The 17,436-nt window shown below is 51.7% G+C and overlaps 1 protein-coding gene across 1 annotated transcript in view; it reads right to left on the bottom strand.

The window, feature by feature from the left end:
- Positions 1 to 17,436, bottom strand: part of LOC144174735 (phosphatidylinositol 4-kinase alpha-like) — a 33,529-nt gene that overhangs the window by 12,943 nt on the left and 3,150 nt on the right. Inside the window, exons 3-8 of the mRNA XM_077703572.1 lie at positions 15,729 to 15,927; positions 13,517 to 13,722; positions 11,639 to 11,749; positions 8,991 to 9,286; positions 3,701 to 4,607; positions 732 to 2,467 (exon numbers count right to left, since the gene is read on the bottom strand). Coding sequence (XP_077559698.1) covers positions 732 to 2,467; positions 3,701 to 4,607; positions 8,991 to 9,286; positions 11,639 to 11,749; positions 13,517 to 13,722; positions 15,729 to 15,927 — 3,455 coding nt within the window. The remainder of the gene's footprint in view (positions 1 to 731; positions 2,468 to 3,700; positions 4,608 to 8,990; positions 9,287 to 11,638; positions 11,750 to 13,516; positions 13,723 to 15,728; positions 15,928 to 17,436) is intronic.

The raw sequence follows: 17,436 nt of genomic DNA, 5'->3' as shown, positions 1-17,436 counted from the left end.
AGCTTCTTGACGTAGTTTGAATGAGTCAAGGATATAAGGCGCGTTCGTAGCCCTCCATTCTGTGTCGGCTTTGTGGCGCAGTGGGTAGAGCACCATGTACCTTGCGTTCCGCCCGCAGGGTCGTGGGATCGAAACCAGGCGCCGGTAAGTATTATTTTTTTATATAGTGTAGGGGGAGGGGTGCGGACTACTACGGACAACTAGAACGGGTGACATCGTGAGTTAAAGAAATGCTCTGCATTTAAAGAAGTTTATACCCTTTCTTCCTTCTGCGATGTACGGACACTTACTCGCGAGCGCTGTTAATTTCCATCGACTGTCAGTTAGGCTATGCTTCGGTATATTTCAGCCTCGACTATCTGAGTTGAAACCCACGTGCTGTCGAATGCATCGAACAATCACCTGTAACCGTTTCTAACACCTATCAACATAGCAGCTATAGTTCATACCACAAGCTAGATGCAGCACTGTGGAGGCGAAATTATTGTCAACAGTGCACCCTCTGAGGACGCCTAACTCGCCGTGAAGGGGGTCCTGAAAGGACGTTCCCTTCTCCCCTCTCGGCAAGTGGAACCGCAATCCCCGGTGCCTTTTGTCGCTTCCTTCGCGGTCAGTTAGGCGCCCTGAGGGGGTGGGCTGTTGACAACGATGTAGCCTCCACAGTGCCGTACCTAGCTTGTGGAATGAACTATAGAGAGGCCCCACCTCGCATAGGCGGTTTGGGCGCTTACCGAAAGCGGCTGGGCAGATAAACAGCCAGGACTGGCGACAGGTTCCAGGCGCACTGGGCCATCTCGATCCATCCTCTCTCGGAAATGTGCTGGCTCCTCCAGGCGCTCACTACGTCCTCGCCAGGCACGACCCTGTCGCTCAGTGACAGCGGGTTGTACCACGTGATCAGAAACTCGATCTCGACCGAGAACAGGGCCAGAATGAGCGACCGCTTGCGCAGGTACTCCCTGGTGTAGTTAGAGTCGGACACCAGCGGCGTTTCGCGCACCTCCCGCGAAGTCGTCGTCGTCGTCTGCTTTACGGACGATGACGTCTCGGTCGACGCCCGACTGTAGCCCTGCTGCTGCCACCCGGCAGGCGTGCTCGGGAACGTCTCCCCTTGCGTAGCGGCGGACCCCGTCACCGAGCCCGACAGCGACGACCCCGTGCTCCGAGAGGCCAGCTGGTTGGCCACGATGTCCCCGCCGAAGCTGGTCCGACGCAGGAACTTCTTGTCGTTGTGTATGGACATCCAGAACTTGACCATCATGAGGATGTTCTCGCGCAGCTTCCCGCCCCGCTCGGTCGGGTACAGCTGCGGCCCGCAGAAGTAGTCGAGGCTGGCCGAGTAGATGCGCTCCCGAAGGATGCTGCGCAGCATGTGGCTGCTGAGTGCCTCGGCGTCGCTTTGCAGGAGCGACATGGCGCTGCTGAGCAGGTTGAACTTCGTGCCAACGACGGCGATGTGGCGGCACGAGAACTTCTCCTCGCCGATGATGGGTGAGAACGACCGGTAGATGAGGTTGGTGAATATCTCGATCTCGGCCTGGCTGCTAAACTTGGACGACTCGATCTTCTCGACGAGGAAGTTTACCCACACCTCGTGCGGCGCGATGTACGGAGACTTGGGCCGCATGTCGCTCTTCTCGCCAACGGCGCACGGGTCCGTCTGCACGGGGTCCTTGGAGAAGATGCCGAGCTCCCGCTCCACGGTCGCGTGCCACGCGTTCGACATCTCGTTCAGGAAGGTCAGCACATGCTCCGGCTTGGCGGCTAGGAACCACTGCCAACAGTATATGGCGTTCCGGGTCGGCTCCTCCGAGAAATACTCGACGGGCGACCAACATAGCGCCCGCAGGAGCCTCCGGTCGACGCCCTTCATGCTGACCAGGAGCGCGCAAATGCGGAAGATGCAGCGCTTGTGGAGCTTCTTGTTACACGTCTTCCAGCTCGAGTGAAGCTGAGTGAGCAGCTTGTTCGCCAGCTCTCTCCTGGTGTAGTCCGTGTTCTTGGAGCTCATGAGCAGCCCCGCCACTTCGCCCGAGTAGCGGCACCGAATCTCCATCGAGCAGACGAACTCGGAGTAGTCCTTCTTCACGCAGCCCGGCCAGCGTTCGAGCAGGATCGTCGACTGGGGCGACGAGGTGGCGTTGAGGCCGGCGAAGAGCATGATGCTCTCGATGGCCAGGCCGACGCCCGTGTGCTGGGTGAGCGCCTCGACGAGCTCCGAGTTGGTGACCATGTACTCCTGCAGGTGGGAGCGCGTCGCGATGGGTGCCCACTTGACGGCCTCCTGCACGATGCCCTGGCAGTGGGCCGCCAGGTCCCGGACGATGTTCTCCCGGGCGTCCATGGTGTCGGTGAGCGTGATCGAGTACTGGGTAGAGGGCACGATCACCTCCTGGCCCGTCTCGTTGGGGTCCAGCTCTAGGGAGCCTGCCAGGGCCTGCAGGATGTCCAGCATGACCCACAAGACCTGCGTTTTCAGTGGAAAGCACTGAAGCAAACATACGGCAGCTACTACCGTCAGCACAATCCTTGCAACTAACTTGCTAATCTGAGGGTTAAAGCATTGCGCTGCTGAGCACGAGGTCACGGGTTCGATTCCCGGCCGCGGCGGCCGCTTTTCTAATGGAGGCTAAAAGCAAATGCGCCAGTGTGTACGAGATTTCGGCGCATGTTAAAGATCCCCAGGTGGTCAAAATTAATCCGGAGCCCTCCACTACGGCACGCCTCATCGCCTGCGTTGTGACGGTGCGTTAAACCCTAGAATCAATCAAAATCAATCTCAGGAGATCATGCCCCTTAATTGCTTTTCTTGGGTACGCTTCATTTGATTGAAGAAAAAGCACAGCAAAAAAGAGACACGGACAGAGAGAGGAGGACAAGGACTGGGCCGAACTTGGGCAGAACTTGAACATGGACTGCGCTGAACTTGAACTCTAGGGAAGTTGAGCGCAGTCGCTGTCGTCGTATCTGTCCTTGTCCCTTTTTATCGCTGCTTTTTCTTCGATCATGCACCAACAAGCCCAGTTTTCCACGTTAATCGAATGCGAGTCATTTGTTTTTGTGGTATTTCGCCAGATTACTTTTGCATGTACCCGATAGCGCAGGCCCGGATGTGATGAATTTTAAGTCGTGTTAAATAAAAGAAAAAAAAATATCGGAAAGTGACTGTCCGCTTATGATGCTTATCCTGTGTTTTTCCCTACCCCTTTATTATGAGCATGTTTTATTTTATTTACCGTTATTGATTCTGGATAATGTACTACCAGAAGCCGAAATAGGCATCGAAGAGAACGTCTGTCCTGCAGCCTATTTTCTCGACCTTTTTGTATACGAGTGGGAGCTCCGATAAAATACTGCATCCTTGAATTTCGAGTTACAAGTTCAATACCAGCCACAGACACCAGCAGGAGTCATATAAAAGTATACCTCGAGCACGAGACTTAGGCGATGTTATAGCTACATATTATGGGCGAGGTAACCTGCAGCCGAAAAAAAGAGCTGCTAGGAAATCATTTCTTGCGTTCATTTTTACGCGAGCGCTGCCACTAACAAGCGTTTAGCTTAGTTAAAACTTTATTTTTTATTAATTGGACGTTTTCGGGAAGGCCGCAGCGGGATTAATCCGCTCGTTTGGTTTTGCAGGGATAAGTCTGCAGCTACGCAAAATTAGGCAAAATAAACTTCGCCGTCTCGTCTTTACCCTGCGACTCCACAGCATATGCGGGAACCGGTCGACAAAGCTGGAGATGAACTTGTCGGCGACGTGCCGAATCTGCTTCTCGGGGTCAACGAACTTGACGAGTAGGAAGACGAACGCGTCCTCCAGCTCCGTTTCGCGCTGCTCCTGCTTGGGCTTGTCGGTCATGACGTCGAGGAACATGTCGAAGACCTTGTCGGCGACCGCACTCATGCACACGAACATGCTTCCTTTTTCGAACTTCTGGATCAACGGGTACTCCAGGTACTGCATCATCGTCTGGTACGGCGTCTTGGAGACCAGCGAGTTCTGCACCCGCAGTGACTCCAGGTCGTTCACGGAGAGCAGATAGGTCGCCTGCATGTAATTCATCTTTTGGAGGGCGCCGCTTATCTCGGTGCCTCCCTTGAGCTCCTTGAGCAGCTGGAACTTAACGTCGTACAGGTCCACGATGGCTGCCGTCTCGTGGCGGAAGGGGCTGCTCGTCTGCAGGATCGGCCTCAGGTGCTCCTTGCACACGAGGATGGGCGACTTGAGGGCGATGTCGCCGGTGCCGTAGTACCACTCAACAGGCCAGACGCCAGAGAGTACGGTGAAGCCCATGAGAGAGGCGTACAGCCAGAAGTCCCAGAAGAGCTTGTGGACGCGCGGCTTGGCGCCGACTACGGGTTCCATGCGCTGGACCAGGACCGATATGACGGGAATGAGGACGCCCATATTGGCCGCGCAGCCGGATTCCTTGAAGGCAAGCTGGTTCTCGCAGTAGCGGCAGCCATCGACGCCGATCTGCACGAATACCTCGAGGAGGGTGCAGAGGAGCTCAAGCTGCTCGTCGGCGCCCTCGATAGCGGAGGCCACCTTGATGAGGACTTTGGTCACGGACAGCGACACGTGCTTGTAGCCTTCCAGTCTGAAAGCGAACAAGACGTGCATGTCGTTTAAGTCACTGCACGGATGAGGGGTAGTTTTAAGCCGCGTCTTATCCGCTTGAGGCCATCAAGCCGATGCATCGTAGGTTCTTTCTTTGTTTAAGGTAGCGGCCTCGCTCAGACAAACGAATTTGTTCTCAATTCAGAAAGGTTTCGGATCGAAAAGATTATTTTTGGAAGTGTCCTAGTACAACCTTGTTGCAACGAAGCTGTTTACTGCGTGTTGGTCAACGTGCTTTAGGTTACCGGCGACACACTTTTTAAGGAAGACAAACGGACGGTCAGGACACTGTGTCCCCGTAACCTAAAGCGCGTCGATCAACATGCAAAGCCGACTAGACCAATTCCTTAACTTACTGTTTACCGCTCATCCATAGTTGCACAATCGTGTGAGCACGCGCACAAATAAGTACGCGCTACTGCGCTTCAGTTTCTTCGAAAACGGCTGAAAAGTGGGCAACCCCATCTCTGTTGAACAGTGGGCGATCCCACAGTTGAACATAGATGAGATTGTCCACTTTTCAGCCGCCTTCGAAGAAAGTGCCCCCACCGTTGAACAGAGATGCTCTGTTATGTATGGATTACCCTTACTTATCACCATTTACTTTTTACGTCTTCGTGTAGTGAATTTAGAAGCCATTTTACACACCTTTTTGTAGTTTTTGCTCTTACCATTTTTACATATACTGTTTTACGTACCGCCATTACGCTTTTTTTTATCGTTTCTGTTCTTACATGCCGCTGGCCCAACTATATTTTAACATAGCTGCTTATTTTTACGCTTCTACAATCAGCTTCCCCATTCTTTGTTGCGCTTACCGCTTTTACGCTCACCGTTCTTACACATGCTATCTGAATGCCATTTTTATGCTTTTATCACACGGTTCCTGCTGTTTGTACATACTTTGGGTTCGAACGGATTTGCACCCGACAGTCGTGAATTTGTCACGCGTAGCAGTACGGTATGTGGCTAACATCGTGGAAGCACGGGATCAGCACTCGGGGCCATTTTTTTTTGTAAATTTTGAAGTTTAATTGATTTGCAAAGCAATCACGCCGGGCCTTTCAGTGTTTTTAGCAGCAGAGCTGTTTAAAAGCTTTTGGTTCCGCCGTCCAGCGTCACCAGGAAAAAATACAAAGAAAAAATAATGACTGATGATTACGATACTTCGCAGTGCGAACTGCAGTCTTTTCGATCACGGGGCACACCTGCTGTGCCTCAGGAAGTGATCGCGTGCACGATCAGCGAACGCACGGCGGCGCACACTACTCTGCCATTATCTCGCAGCGCATCAGCGCCATAGTTATCTGGCGCCACTGTCTAGGGGAGCCACGCTTCAGCGAACGTTCCGTCATGCACCGGACAGGCAAGTTCCACTTGTCCTTGGCTTAAAGCAACAATAATACCATACTAGAATATTAAAATTTTGTTATAAAATTAAAGCTCCAGAAAGATTTTTTCGGCACTGATGATATAAAAACTTCATGCGAGGTGAACCAGAAAAAAATATTACCCTTTTTTGTTGATTTTGGCTTTGAGAAAAAAGAATCCATTTGGCTAGTTAAGCATATAGATGCAATGGCGCCGCCCACGACGGCCCGCGATTGCAGCGCCAAATTTCCCTCTAGTGTATTTTTATGAAGCTATGATCGGCGCGCAAGCGCGCATGTTTTTTTTTTTTTTTTTGAAATCTTGTTTGAGCCTCCCGCGCAAATGTCACGTGGTTCGGATGAGCCAACACAACCAGGACGACGACGATGGACCCGAAGGACCGATGAACGTGCAGCGCAAAGAACTTGAAAGATAATAAAGGCATGTTTAGGGGCTAGTTGGTACAGTCTTGAATTCGATAATAACGTGCGCTGCATATTTGGACGGGAACACGGACAGTGAAAAAGACAAAACCATACGATTGCGCACCATCGTATGGTTTTGTCTTTTTCACTGTCCGTGTTCCCCGTCCAAATATGCAGCGCACGTTATTATCGAATTCAACTTGAAAGAACAAGACGCATACTTTCATGGATGCCTGGCTTTGCGTTTCCTTTCTCGAACGCCACTAGAAGACAATGGCGGTTTTCACAAACGCGTCTGGCGCGGGCTCGCCAACTGCCCTCCACATCACACTTTCGGAGGAGCGTCCAGCGCCGCCTCGGCAAACGGCCGTCCCCCTCACAATTACGCGACACTGTCCTCCTCCATTTTCTTTCTGCGTTCTTTCTTCTCATCGTTCGCTCGGTTACAACACCGCCGCGAAACCACAGTAGCGGCTGTCAAAGTGCTTGTGCACGTGAGCGCGCACCTCGTGCGGAACGCCCGGCGTCATCCAGGCTTGCGCATGTGCTTGCGTCACGTGAGGAGCTCTAAAAAACATGGAAAAATACCGAGCTCACGTGAGCGTGCACGTCGTGAGGAGCGTACAGCATCGGCGAGCTCGACCTTCGAGAACACTCTGCCCAGCGTTCGTGGAGTAATCTCTCGGGTGCTCTTCCACTCGCCCGTTTCAGTGCGTTCGCGCCTGAAGTGGGAAGCACAGACGCCGAGTTCACGAAGCCGGTTGCCGCGGGCTCTAGCGCGTGCCAACGCGGTCCACATTGGCAGAGATGGGAAAGGCTGCGGACAAAACGATCCGGGCCGGCCAGTCATGCAGAACTTTCAGCGGCAAGCCCGGAAATCCATGAGAGGTATAACAGCCAAGTCTTGACGAAGGGAGAGGGGCCGCCAGCTCTGCTGCTTCTCCAGCCTTGCACAACTAGAGCAAGCTGCGCCATTTTTTTTCTGCCGTCAAGATTACCAGTATTTTGAGAGGTCCATGCCTACAGAGAAGCACACACGCACATGTCACGGCAACATCGCGTGGGGATGCCGCGCGTCCCGAACGCAAGTCGAAGCTAAAGTCGCCGTGGTTAAGGCAGCAAACGCGAAGTGTGAAGTCCGTGTCAGGTTATGCTATAAACTTGCACTGCGGCCTACCTGTTCAGCAAACCTACAGACGAATCTAATGCGCATGGACGCAACAGCCCAGTGCTTCGCCGCAGTATAGTAAGCGCTGTGCAAGAGTGCATCCTTTACAAGGCCGACACGGCCGGGTTTCCGCAGCCACCTCCCAGCCTCACTTTCGTTGCAGCCCCCCTTAGCGCGGTGCCACACACTTACCGTTTAGCGTAAACTAGGTAGAAACTGTAATACTATGTCCAAAAGATAAGTATTGTGAGGACACAAAAAATTACACCATCTTCCCGTAGGGGAACCCTGAGTAGTATGCGAAGCAGCCATGGGGTCGACTGAAGTTCCCATTTGTTTTCAGTTCGTCGTTTCCGTTGACGTTCAGCTCCGCGTGCCTTCGTTGTATCAGTAGCTTTTTGACGTAGTTTGAATAAGTGAAGGACATAAGGCGCGTTCGTAGCGCATGCTCCCGTCTCGGTTTGTAGCGCAGTGGGAAGAGCGCCATGTACCTCCCGTTGCGGCCAGAGAGTCGTGGGATCGAAACCGGTCGCCGCCTAACTTTCTTTTTATAGTGGACTGCGCTGCCGTCAGCCCAACCGCTGACGGGGCTGAAGAGACACGCATGCGCAGTAGAGTGCGGACGGCGGACAACGACAACGAGGGAGGGACACAGCCCCGAGCATGAGATGCTTTGCATCTAAAAATCATGCATCCCTCCGTCTAACGATGACGATGGTTGAGCGCGAAGCTTTCTTGTGAGGGATTCCTTGGTTGTCGTCCGAGTTTGGACTTGACTCGCACGCAGTTTGAACTTTTGGTTGCAGCGCATTTGACTTTGGCCCTTCGGCATTTTATTTCACACGAAGCGGGCTTCGGATTCCTTGGTTGTCGTCTGAGGACTTACGCGCAGACGGTTTGGACTTTCAATCGCAGCGGCTTTGACTTTGACTCTTCGGTATTTTATTTCGCGCGAAGCATGCTTCGCGTTAAACCATCACCGTCGTTGCACGGAGGGGTGAATGACTTTTCTGACTAATTTTGCACATCCGTGCACCCCTCTCCAAACCAAAACTGCTTCGGTCGCGTCGGAATGGCTATGCGTTTCCTTTCTGGTGCGCCATTAGACGGCGAGGACGGTTTCCACACACGTCGGCTTCATCACGCGAGGGACCCAGGTTCGATTTCGACCACGGAGCGCGTTATTTTCTTTCACTTCACCCACGACCGTCATCATCATTAGAGAAAGTTTGGGTTCCTGCAGTGTTTTTGACGCGACATGTGCCTTCAGCGAGATATAGAAAGCTTCGCTTTAAAGCTGCGCCCATTCGCTTATGCGCGGCTAAAGCGACCCGGAAAGGACTCGCTCGGCCCCGTACGGCTGCGCCTCCTTCTTTGCCGATCCCCGCAGCGCGCCCACCTTTCCTCGGCGTCGGTGACCTTGGCCTGGACGGAGTTGGCCACGAGGACGACCATGGTGAGCATCTTCATGATGTCGTCGCGCACGGCCCGCTCCACCTTGGCGACCAGCATGCGCCCCAACTGGTCCACGATGAGCGTGTCCAGCGACGAGGGCGGCTTGCAGAAGCGCTGCTGGTAGAACTGCAGCACCGACCGCTCCGTCCGGGGCGTGCCCTTGAGCGCCACGGCCAACTTGCCCAGCGCCATGACCGTGTTGATGGCGATCAGGGCGTCCTCGCCGCCGCTGATCTCCGCCTGGGCACGACCAGCGAGTTCATACCAGCGATTCGGGAGCGTTTTGGTGAATATACGTTAGAGGAGGAGTTCACGGCAGCGTATAGCGTATAAAAACTGGCCATCCATGTTCGCTCATAAATATTTGTAAGCGCAGACCAGTGCTATTTCCGCGTCGGCGTCAAATCTTACATTTAAAAACAAAACTTCTGTCAACCTAACTTGCCTTTACATATTATCACAGCTCGAAGACGCGATGAATGAGCAAAGTAAAAAGCAAACAAGACTGTTAGATGCTCATGGAACGCCATTACACACCACGCGCATGAGCGACCACCTCGTTGCGGTTGAGCCGCCAGGGAACCAAGCCGTGATGCACCCTGATGAAACGTTTCAATTGCGAATAATGACAAATGTACAATGGTGAGGATACCCGTGCGCTATGTGCCAGGAGCAGTGGCGTAAATCCAGAAAAATCACAAGGGGGGCCACACATCTTGCCAAGGCGGGCATTTTGTTTTGTGCTTTATTTTCATTTATATACAAATTACTGTCGTGATTTGAATTAAAATAAGAAAAACGAGCATGCTTTCATACCTCACGTAATTGCACTGTGCTATTGCAGACGTTAAAAAAAGATCACTCTGTACAATATGAGTACTGATCACCTATGACATGTTTCCTGGCTTTCGACACTTCTAGAGGGTCCAAAAACGAGAGCGCGGTTTTTGCACGCACTGACAAAGTTTTTCAACAACCCTGGCAACGTTATGAGGTCTATAATGTCTTGATGAACGTGTGCCAAAGCCATGCAGTTGAGGCGTTCCTCCCCCATCGGTAAATGTAAATGAAAAGGTAAATGAAAGATGAATCTCAAGGGGGGACACTTGCAAGGGGTGTCCTCCCCAGCCCGAACACAAGGGGGGTCAGGACCCCCCTGACCCCCCCATGATTTACGCCACTGGCCTTCCTCTTCTACGCTGCCCTCGATACGTGATGGATGGGTTTGTTTGTTTGTTTTTGTAGTGCCTAGCATTATTCCTTGCCTACAAACCCGGTTTTAATGACCTGGATGTCAGTTTTCTCACCTCTCATATAACTACTGACTAACACTATCAAGATACGTCCCCTTCACCTTTTTCCTTTGTCCTGGTATTCCTGTCCACGCCATCATGGACAGCAACGCCAGAGTAAATGCGCTTTCCTCAGATCTCCCCCCAAATCTGTCTAGGCTCCGTCCGACTTCGTAATATCCTCCTGCCATTCATCTAAGCGATTGCACCACTCGTAAAATCACCCAAATCTCCTACCACCTCACCCGTCATGCCTACCCTTACAGACCCACATCTCACTCGCCCCCAAACCGTTCTCCTTCGCAGGCTCGCACCAATTCCTTCTCATATCACGACATTTTAACCGTATATATCGCTCCCGTCCCCAACCTGCCCTTTTTTCAACGCGTATACCCTTTATATATTCCTCATACCTGATTATGATGATGATGATGATGATGATGATTGCTGTTGGTTTCCCCTTTGAAGCGGGGTGATGACATGTCATCTTACCAAAAAGGACTATAACCATGTTTTACACTCTTGGGTTATTACTAGCGCTGCTTAGGGCAGGCACTAAAGCTTATTAGGCCCGAAATACTTTCTTTTCCCTGTTACAGGTGGTAACTGCCCTAGGCAATATTCCCTTCTCTGCTTTTCGTCCACCAGCATTCTAATCTTCTTTTCGTCCCCTCGACCTACTGGGACTGCCACCCCCCCCCCCCCCTCAACCTTCTCTCCTCCCTTTCCCGCATCACCTCGTGGGAGACTTGGCTGGCTCCCCCGCCCGGAACAGACGTTCGGGTCGCCCATGCAGAAGACTCTCTGCCTTCATGTCCAGAAGATTTCAGAAGACATATTGGCGTACTATGAGGACAGAGATGCCTCAGCCTCCACCTTTTAGTTGACCTGGACCTAGACCGCTGACTGGGTAATAAACGATCTCTCTCACTCCCTCCTTCCATCCTCCTCCTCCTCCTCCTCCTCCTCCTCCTCCTATTGCCTGTAAATGGTGTACCACGTACGGCACAAGTATTGTAGCGATTAAGCAAACATAAAGCGTGCACCGCAGCTTTGCGCTGTGTTTTCAATATTCATGTTACCCCACTCTCCCAGCATTCTGTACAAACCAACTGCGCTTCCGTCGCCAAAGTCAGAACAAAGTCAACGACCATACCTTCAAAACCTCGTCGGCTAAAATACTGCCGCGGCACTAAAGCAGAAGGAGGCGAGTGCGTACTTTGCATCGACGACCCGCATTGAGTGGTTCCCAGGTTCAAGGCCTGCCTTTAACTAACCGCTGTTTGTCAGTACCGCATACCTGAAAGAGTCTATTAGAGGCGGAAGCAAGGTATGCCTGCACGCATTCGGGGTCCTTCTCGATGCCGACACGAAGAACGCCACACAGGCAGTCGATGCCCGCGTCGCGGACCTGCGAGAAGCATACCCTCCGGTGAAAGGCGTAGCTGAGCACTGCGCACAATCGTTCGTAACGAACGCCCAAAAACTGGTGCAACTTAATCAATGCATGTTGCACATATTAAGTATCTGTCGACATCGAATGGTTACTCTACTCCATACGTGGATGGCTCCCGAAGGAGGAAATAATGTGAGGGCATCGGGTGCTGGGGGCAACAAAATACGGCCCATAAAATGTTGAATATTCGTAGTAGTATTACAAAATGGACAAAAATTTAGGCTGCAATTTAAATGGAGGTGAGTATTCAAGATGCGGACGCAGTGCGAAGCATTGCTTTGCGACCATAGACCAATGGTTCCACAGTCCTATAGTCTTGCATAGTGCAAACCCCACTCCCGAACGGCACTTGCACGATGCCTCTTCGGTCAATCGAGAATACCATTTCAAACACCAGCCCACCCCAAAATCAGTGGCGGTCTGTGGAGTAAAGGGCACTGGTACGATTAAGCGAGCCGCTACCATGTGCGCGCGTGCTGCAAGTTTTGTGTAGAGCTCAGGTGCGGTGTAAGAAAGCCCGACTTACTCGGACGGCCGTCGCACGGGCACTTCCCTGGCAGTGACTCAAGCCGTTGCAGTTACAAAATACAAAAACAAACTGTTCATGCAGAGACATGCACCTTCGAAGCGGAAGTCGCTCGCCGAGATCATCTCTCCCCTCCTCTCGGGCTCAACGTGCGCCGCTACTGCGGCCCTCACAAACTCGGCGGGTAAAAGTGTTTGTGTGTGTTTGTACTATTTTCTTGCCGCGCGCAAAAGCCCTAGGAAAGCGGCAGAGCCGTTACTGCTTCTGTGTATATATAGGCACGTTGCACCGGAGAGAGGCCGCTGTGAACGCAGCACTTTTCCTACTAAAGTTGCCTGTTGCGCACGCTAGGCCATCGGCAGTGGAGTGGCGATTTCTCGAGCAGTTATCACCCAACTGCTTGGAGCATGCCGTGCCAACGATCTATGGGGTTGACGCCGAGACACAGTGTAAAGAAAGACGGCCGCGATGAATGCACCGGTTCCTCCCTGCCATTTGTATTCTGACTGTGCGGCTACAATATCGACAAAAAACATATTTTCGTCTGGCCACTAAAACTGTTTGTTCTTCTCGGCCTTGTTATCGTGACGTTACCTTAGATGCCTTCTTTGTGTGGGCGCCCGTGCCTGACTCGTAACAATCCCGCCTGTTGGTGTCTAGGACAGGGCGCCGACACTTACGTAATACGAATACTACGAACCGAGCCCGCGATATGCGTGGCATCTTTCCTACAAGAAATGAGCCCCCGAACCACCAGGATATAGAAAACGGCGCTGCTGCTTGTGAGGCAAACATCAGTGCAACGTCTCTATAAGCAGCCCAGCGCTTACTGCGGCCGTTGGCAGACCGCACTGGGCTGCTGTTAAGAGCGCTGCTCTGCTCGAGTACCGCTGTAACATCGCCCGTAAGGGTGCCGTTTCTCTATTGTCGCAGTTCACCCCTCGCCATGCAGTGAACCAGTTAAGTTTGTCTTCGAATTCTTGTCATCATCACCAAGGCAGTGAGTTTTTCTGGCCTCTCGAACACCATGCTATTACTACATTGACGGAGGCGACGGAGCCCGGTTCGGGGACGCCTTCGCCAATGTAACAGCACACAGACTTCTGGAAAGTTTAGGAACCGGACACACTAGGTCCCCTGAAATCTGACCGCATGTATGCGGGTGCACACCGGTGGGTGCCTTGTATAGCGCGCACCTGTCTCAGTGCGGCCTGGCAGATGGTCTTGATGGAGTGGTCGTCGCTCGGGGGCGCTTCCAGGCACTGGTACAGCTTGAGCAGCACGGGTGCCGGACCCCCCAGGAACTCGCGCGCGGCCATGATGCACACGTCATCGATCAGCGGAAAGTTCTCGGCCAGCGTACGGATGCCGTCCAGGCAGGCGATCAAGACCGGCAGGTGGCCTGCATGAACCCCAGCTAGGAGCTCACTCGCTTTCGGTGCATTTTTGTGCCGCTGCAATCCGACTGCAGTAAGCCCGCGCCATATGAAAGTCCTGAAGACAGGATACTGACATAGTGGAAAGAGGGGATGATTTGCTCTGCACTACAATGGAGGCAGTAAAAAAAAACTTCGAGTAAATCAAGCAATGGGAGGAAGTAATTTAGTTAAAGCGAGTATTTCTCCGAAGTTAGTTCTACCATTGGCGATTTTTCTTCAGACCAGCTTACTCTCGCCTTGGAAAATTGCGGATCGAAAACAAACAAAAACAAAAAACAAAAAAAAGGCCGCGGTAGCTCAATGGCTAAGGTGTTGTGCTGTTAAGCGAGGACAGGGGTTCGATTCCCGGCCGCGGCGGCCGCTTTTCTGATGGAGGCAAAAAGCAAAAACGCCCGCAGTGTTCGAGATTTCGGCGCACGTTAAAGATCCCCAGGTAGTCAAAATTAATCCGGAGCCCTCCACTACTGAGCACCTCATCGCCTGTGAAGCATCGGCACGTTAAACCCCACAATAATCACCCTTCTGATAGCTTTAGCGCATGCTTATGCCAGCAGCCGTAATAGTCTATAACTTTAGTAAAGCCGAGACATAATATGCAGATTAATGCCTCACAGGTGACGCACTACGCTCAGGCACAGTCAATGCTGGAAAATAGACAATTTGTACCGATATACATACGTTGGCTGCCATCCACATCAAAAGGAAACAAATGAAGGCAAAATACCGCGAGCATTATTTTCTTCCTTAAACGCTATTACGAGGTGCCGCCGTCAAAGACAGGCGATGACCCTCAGTGCTGCCTAAACTAGTGTAAAAGCACCAGTACTCTACTACTTTACTCATTTTCTTTCTTTGTAACTCGAAAGTGTTTTATGCCCGGGTACACCAAGATCTCACCGGCGCCATATCCGTCACGGAAATGACATCGCCAGAAAAAGTTCCATTGACGCGGCTCCGCCCGGATTCGAGCCACAAACTCTTTCGCCGCAACGGGTGGTACACAGCGCTTTACCCATTGCGCTATGAATTAAAGCGCAAGTAGCCCTACCAACGCGCCTTATATCTTTCCCACTACCTTATTCATTCAGATGGTGCTGCCGTCTAGGAGAGGAGAAGCGAAGTAGTTCATTATGACGCTAATAAACGCCGATAGTTGGCGCCTCGATGCCAGCGTCTTCGTGTACGCAGGAGCCGGGTGAACTGAGGCACCTTCCGCGGCCTACTGCTTTCGGTTTCGGTTCGGTTTCGTTCGCAGGGTTTTCAAGAGGCCGTGATTTCAGCCGGACTTACGCGATGCTCCGGCGCATGCAATCCAATGTCTAACGTTCATGCGTCTAACGGTGCCATACCGACGTAATATAAATAGCGATGTGCAAGTTCATATGGATGCACAATAAACATTTAAAAGGCACATTTCACTTTCCTGTTTTACCGATTCCTATGAAAGAGGCATCAACCACATTTTTTTAGTAATCATTTTATACGCATGCTCAATTATCTCATCGGTTGAATGCGTAGGCGAGTCGAGTATTGAACGTCGTATATTTTTCGGGGCATATTTATTTTAAACTCTCTATTGTCCTCAACGTTCTTTTTTTCCGCTCGGTGGCTCGGGCGTTGTGCTGCTGAACCCAAGGACGCGGGTTCGATTCCCGGCTGCATCAACCGCTTTTCAGGTGAAGGTGAAAGGCGAAAATGGCCGTGTGCTCGAGATTTCGGCGCTCGTTAAAGATACCCAGGTGGTCAAGATTAATCCGGAGCACTCCGCTACGGCGCGCCCCACCGCCTGTGGAGCCCCCAAAATTTTACCCCCCGCCCCCCTCCCCTGGCTCTTGCTTGTACTGGCGTGGCGTGACTTGACGAGGCACTCCGGCGCATACCACGACCATTATACCGCGGCGCATACTAATCCACTTGAAAGCAAACTCGGATAATCGCGCCGCTTATTACGTGGCCGAGTGTAGCGTACCGACGGCAAGCTTGAGCCCGTGGTGCGCACTGAGCTTCTCGGTGAGCTTCCCGCACAGCGCGTCGGCGCCGCTCTCCTCGGCTTCGGCCCAGACGAGGATGTCGACGCAGGCAGCCACCGTCTGCACACTGGCGCGGAAGCGATGCATGCCGCCGTGTTCCTGCCTGTGCTCTTGCTCGTCCTCGTCGTACTTCTTCAGCTGCGTGATCCGCGAGGAGGAGGATGGCAAGTTGGGCTAGTTGGTTCATAGTGACCTTATCGAACAGGCAGCGCAAAAACGACGGGACAAAAGAAGAAATAACGACGAAAAGACTGTGTCGTCGTTAATTCCTCTTTTGTCCCGTCCTTTTTGCGCTGCCTGTTCGGTATAGCCAAATTAACGCCTTCTAGGTGAGGAAGCCGGGGAAGGCATAGTGACACTTTGAAACTTTGAATTATGCACACACGCGCCCTTCCCCATATAACTCCACCTCTATTGCTGCATTCCCGAATTTATAGATAAACTCCCCCTCCCCCCTCAGTCACAACCAGGATGCATAGACAAACCCTTTCCACTCCCTCGCCGTCTCTTTAGAGTCAAGCAGTGTTCTTTCAGTTAGTATCTCCCTCTGATAAAGGCCAATTTCCTGGTTGACACGGAAGTGAACCCTGTTGTTTCGACGCATGTCTGATTTTTAAAGCGAAGATTTCTATGTCTCACTGACGGCGTCTGTAGTCCACCCGGTGCTGGAATACCAACTGGCTGGGACTACGAGATTATCGCGGGTGAAGGGGGAAAAAACGATTCCTGTGGCTGGAATCGAACCTGGGCCCTTCGCTTTATACAGCCGACGTTTATCCGATACGCCATTTCGACCCTCTCGAAACTTAAAGCGAAGCTGTCTCCCTGATGGCGTCCGTAATACACTTCAAAACCTGCTGCAGGAAAGCCAACTTCCCCCTGTAAAGCGTACTCTGCCTCAAATATACCCTTTCACAGGCGAAGTCTGCTTCGGGGTTTCGTATCAAAACAGCCAAAACAGCCAAGGTAAGCAAAAAAGAGGCAAGGCAGATAGAAACGAATAAATGGCGAGAAAAAATAGAAGCTAAGTACAGGGCTGAGAAATTGGACATCAAAAAGGAAAATTTCTACAATAATTCCAAGGGCAGTGTTTTGCCTTTTGAAGATAGAGCAGGTTGCTTGCAAACTAAGAGCTTTGCGGGGAAGTATTCATAAAATGATGGGGTATGCATGGTCTGCGGAAAAGAAACAAACTATACAGCACATAGTGTTAGAAGGCGAGGGTACCCATCCAAATCTACATGAGTGAAATATTCGGCTTCCAGAAGCCTTAGGATTTAAGCGTAGCACAGAGGAAGTTAACTTCAAGGCTGTCGAGGCGACGAAAATAAGATTAGAAGGCTGGTGGACGAAAAGCAGAGAGGGGATATTGCCTAGGACAGTTACCACCAGTAACATGAAAAAAAAGTATTTTGTGGCTAATAAGTATTTTGTGTCTGCCCTAAGCAGCGCTAGTATTAACCAAGAGTATAAAACATGGGTTTATTAGTCCTTTTTGCTAAGATGACACGTCATCACCCCGCTACAAATCATCGTCATCAACAACAACAACAGAGGAATGCGTAACGAGAAAGCTTCGCATCATTTTTTACTGATTCCATTTTCCCGCGCTTTTGCGAGTTTGCTTCGTTTCAGACCAGTTACAGG

The sequence above is a fragment of the Haemaphysalis longicornis genome, unplaced genomic scaffold (genome assembly GCF_048455015.1).
Source record: "Haemaphysalis longicornis isolate Haplotype H1 unplaced genomic scaffold, Haemaphysalis longicornis Haplotype H1 scaffold_3, whole genome shotgun sequence".
NCBI classification, from domain to species: domain Eukaryota; kingdom Metazoa; phylum Arthropoda; class Arachnida; order Ixodida; family Ixodidae; genus Haemaphysalis; species Haemaphysalis longicornis.
This window is presented reverse-complemented; position numbering and strand designations above follow the sequence as displayed.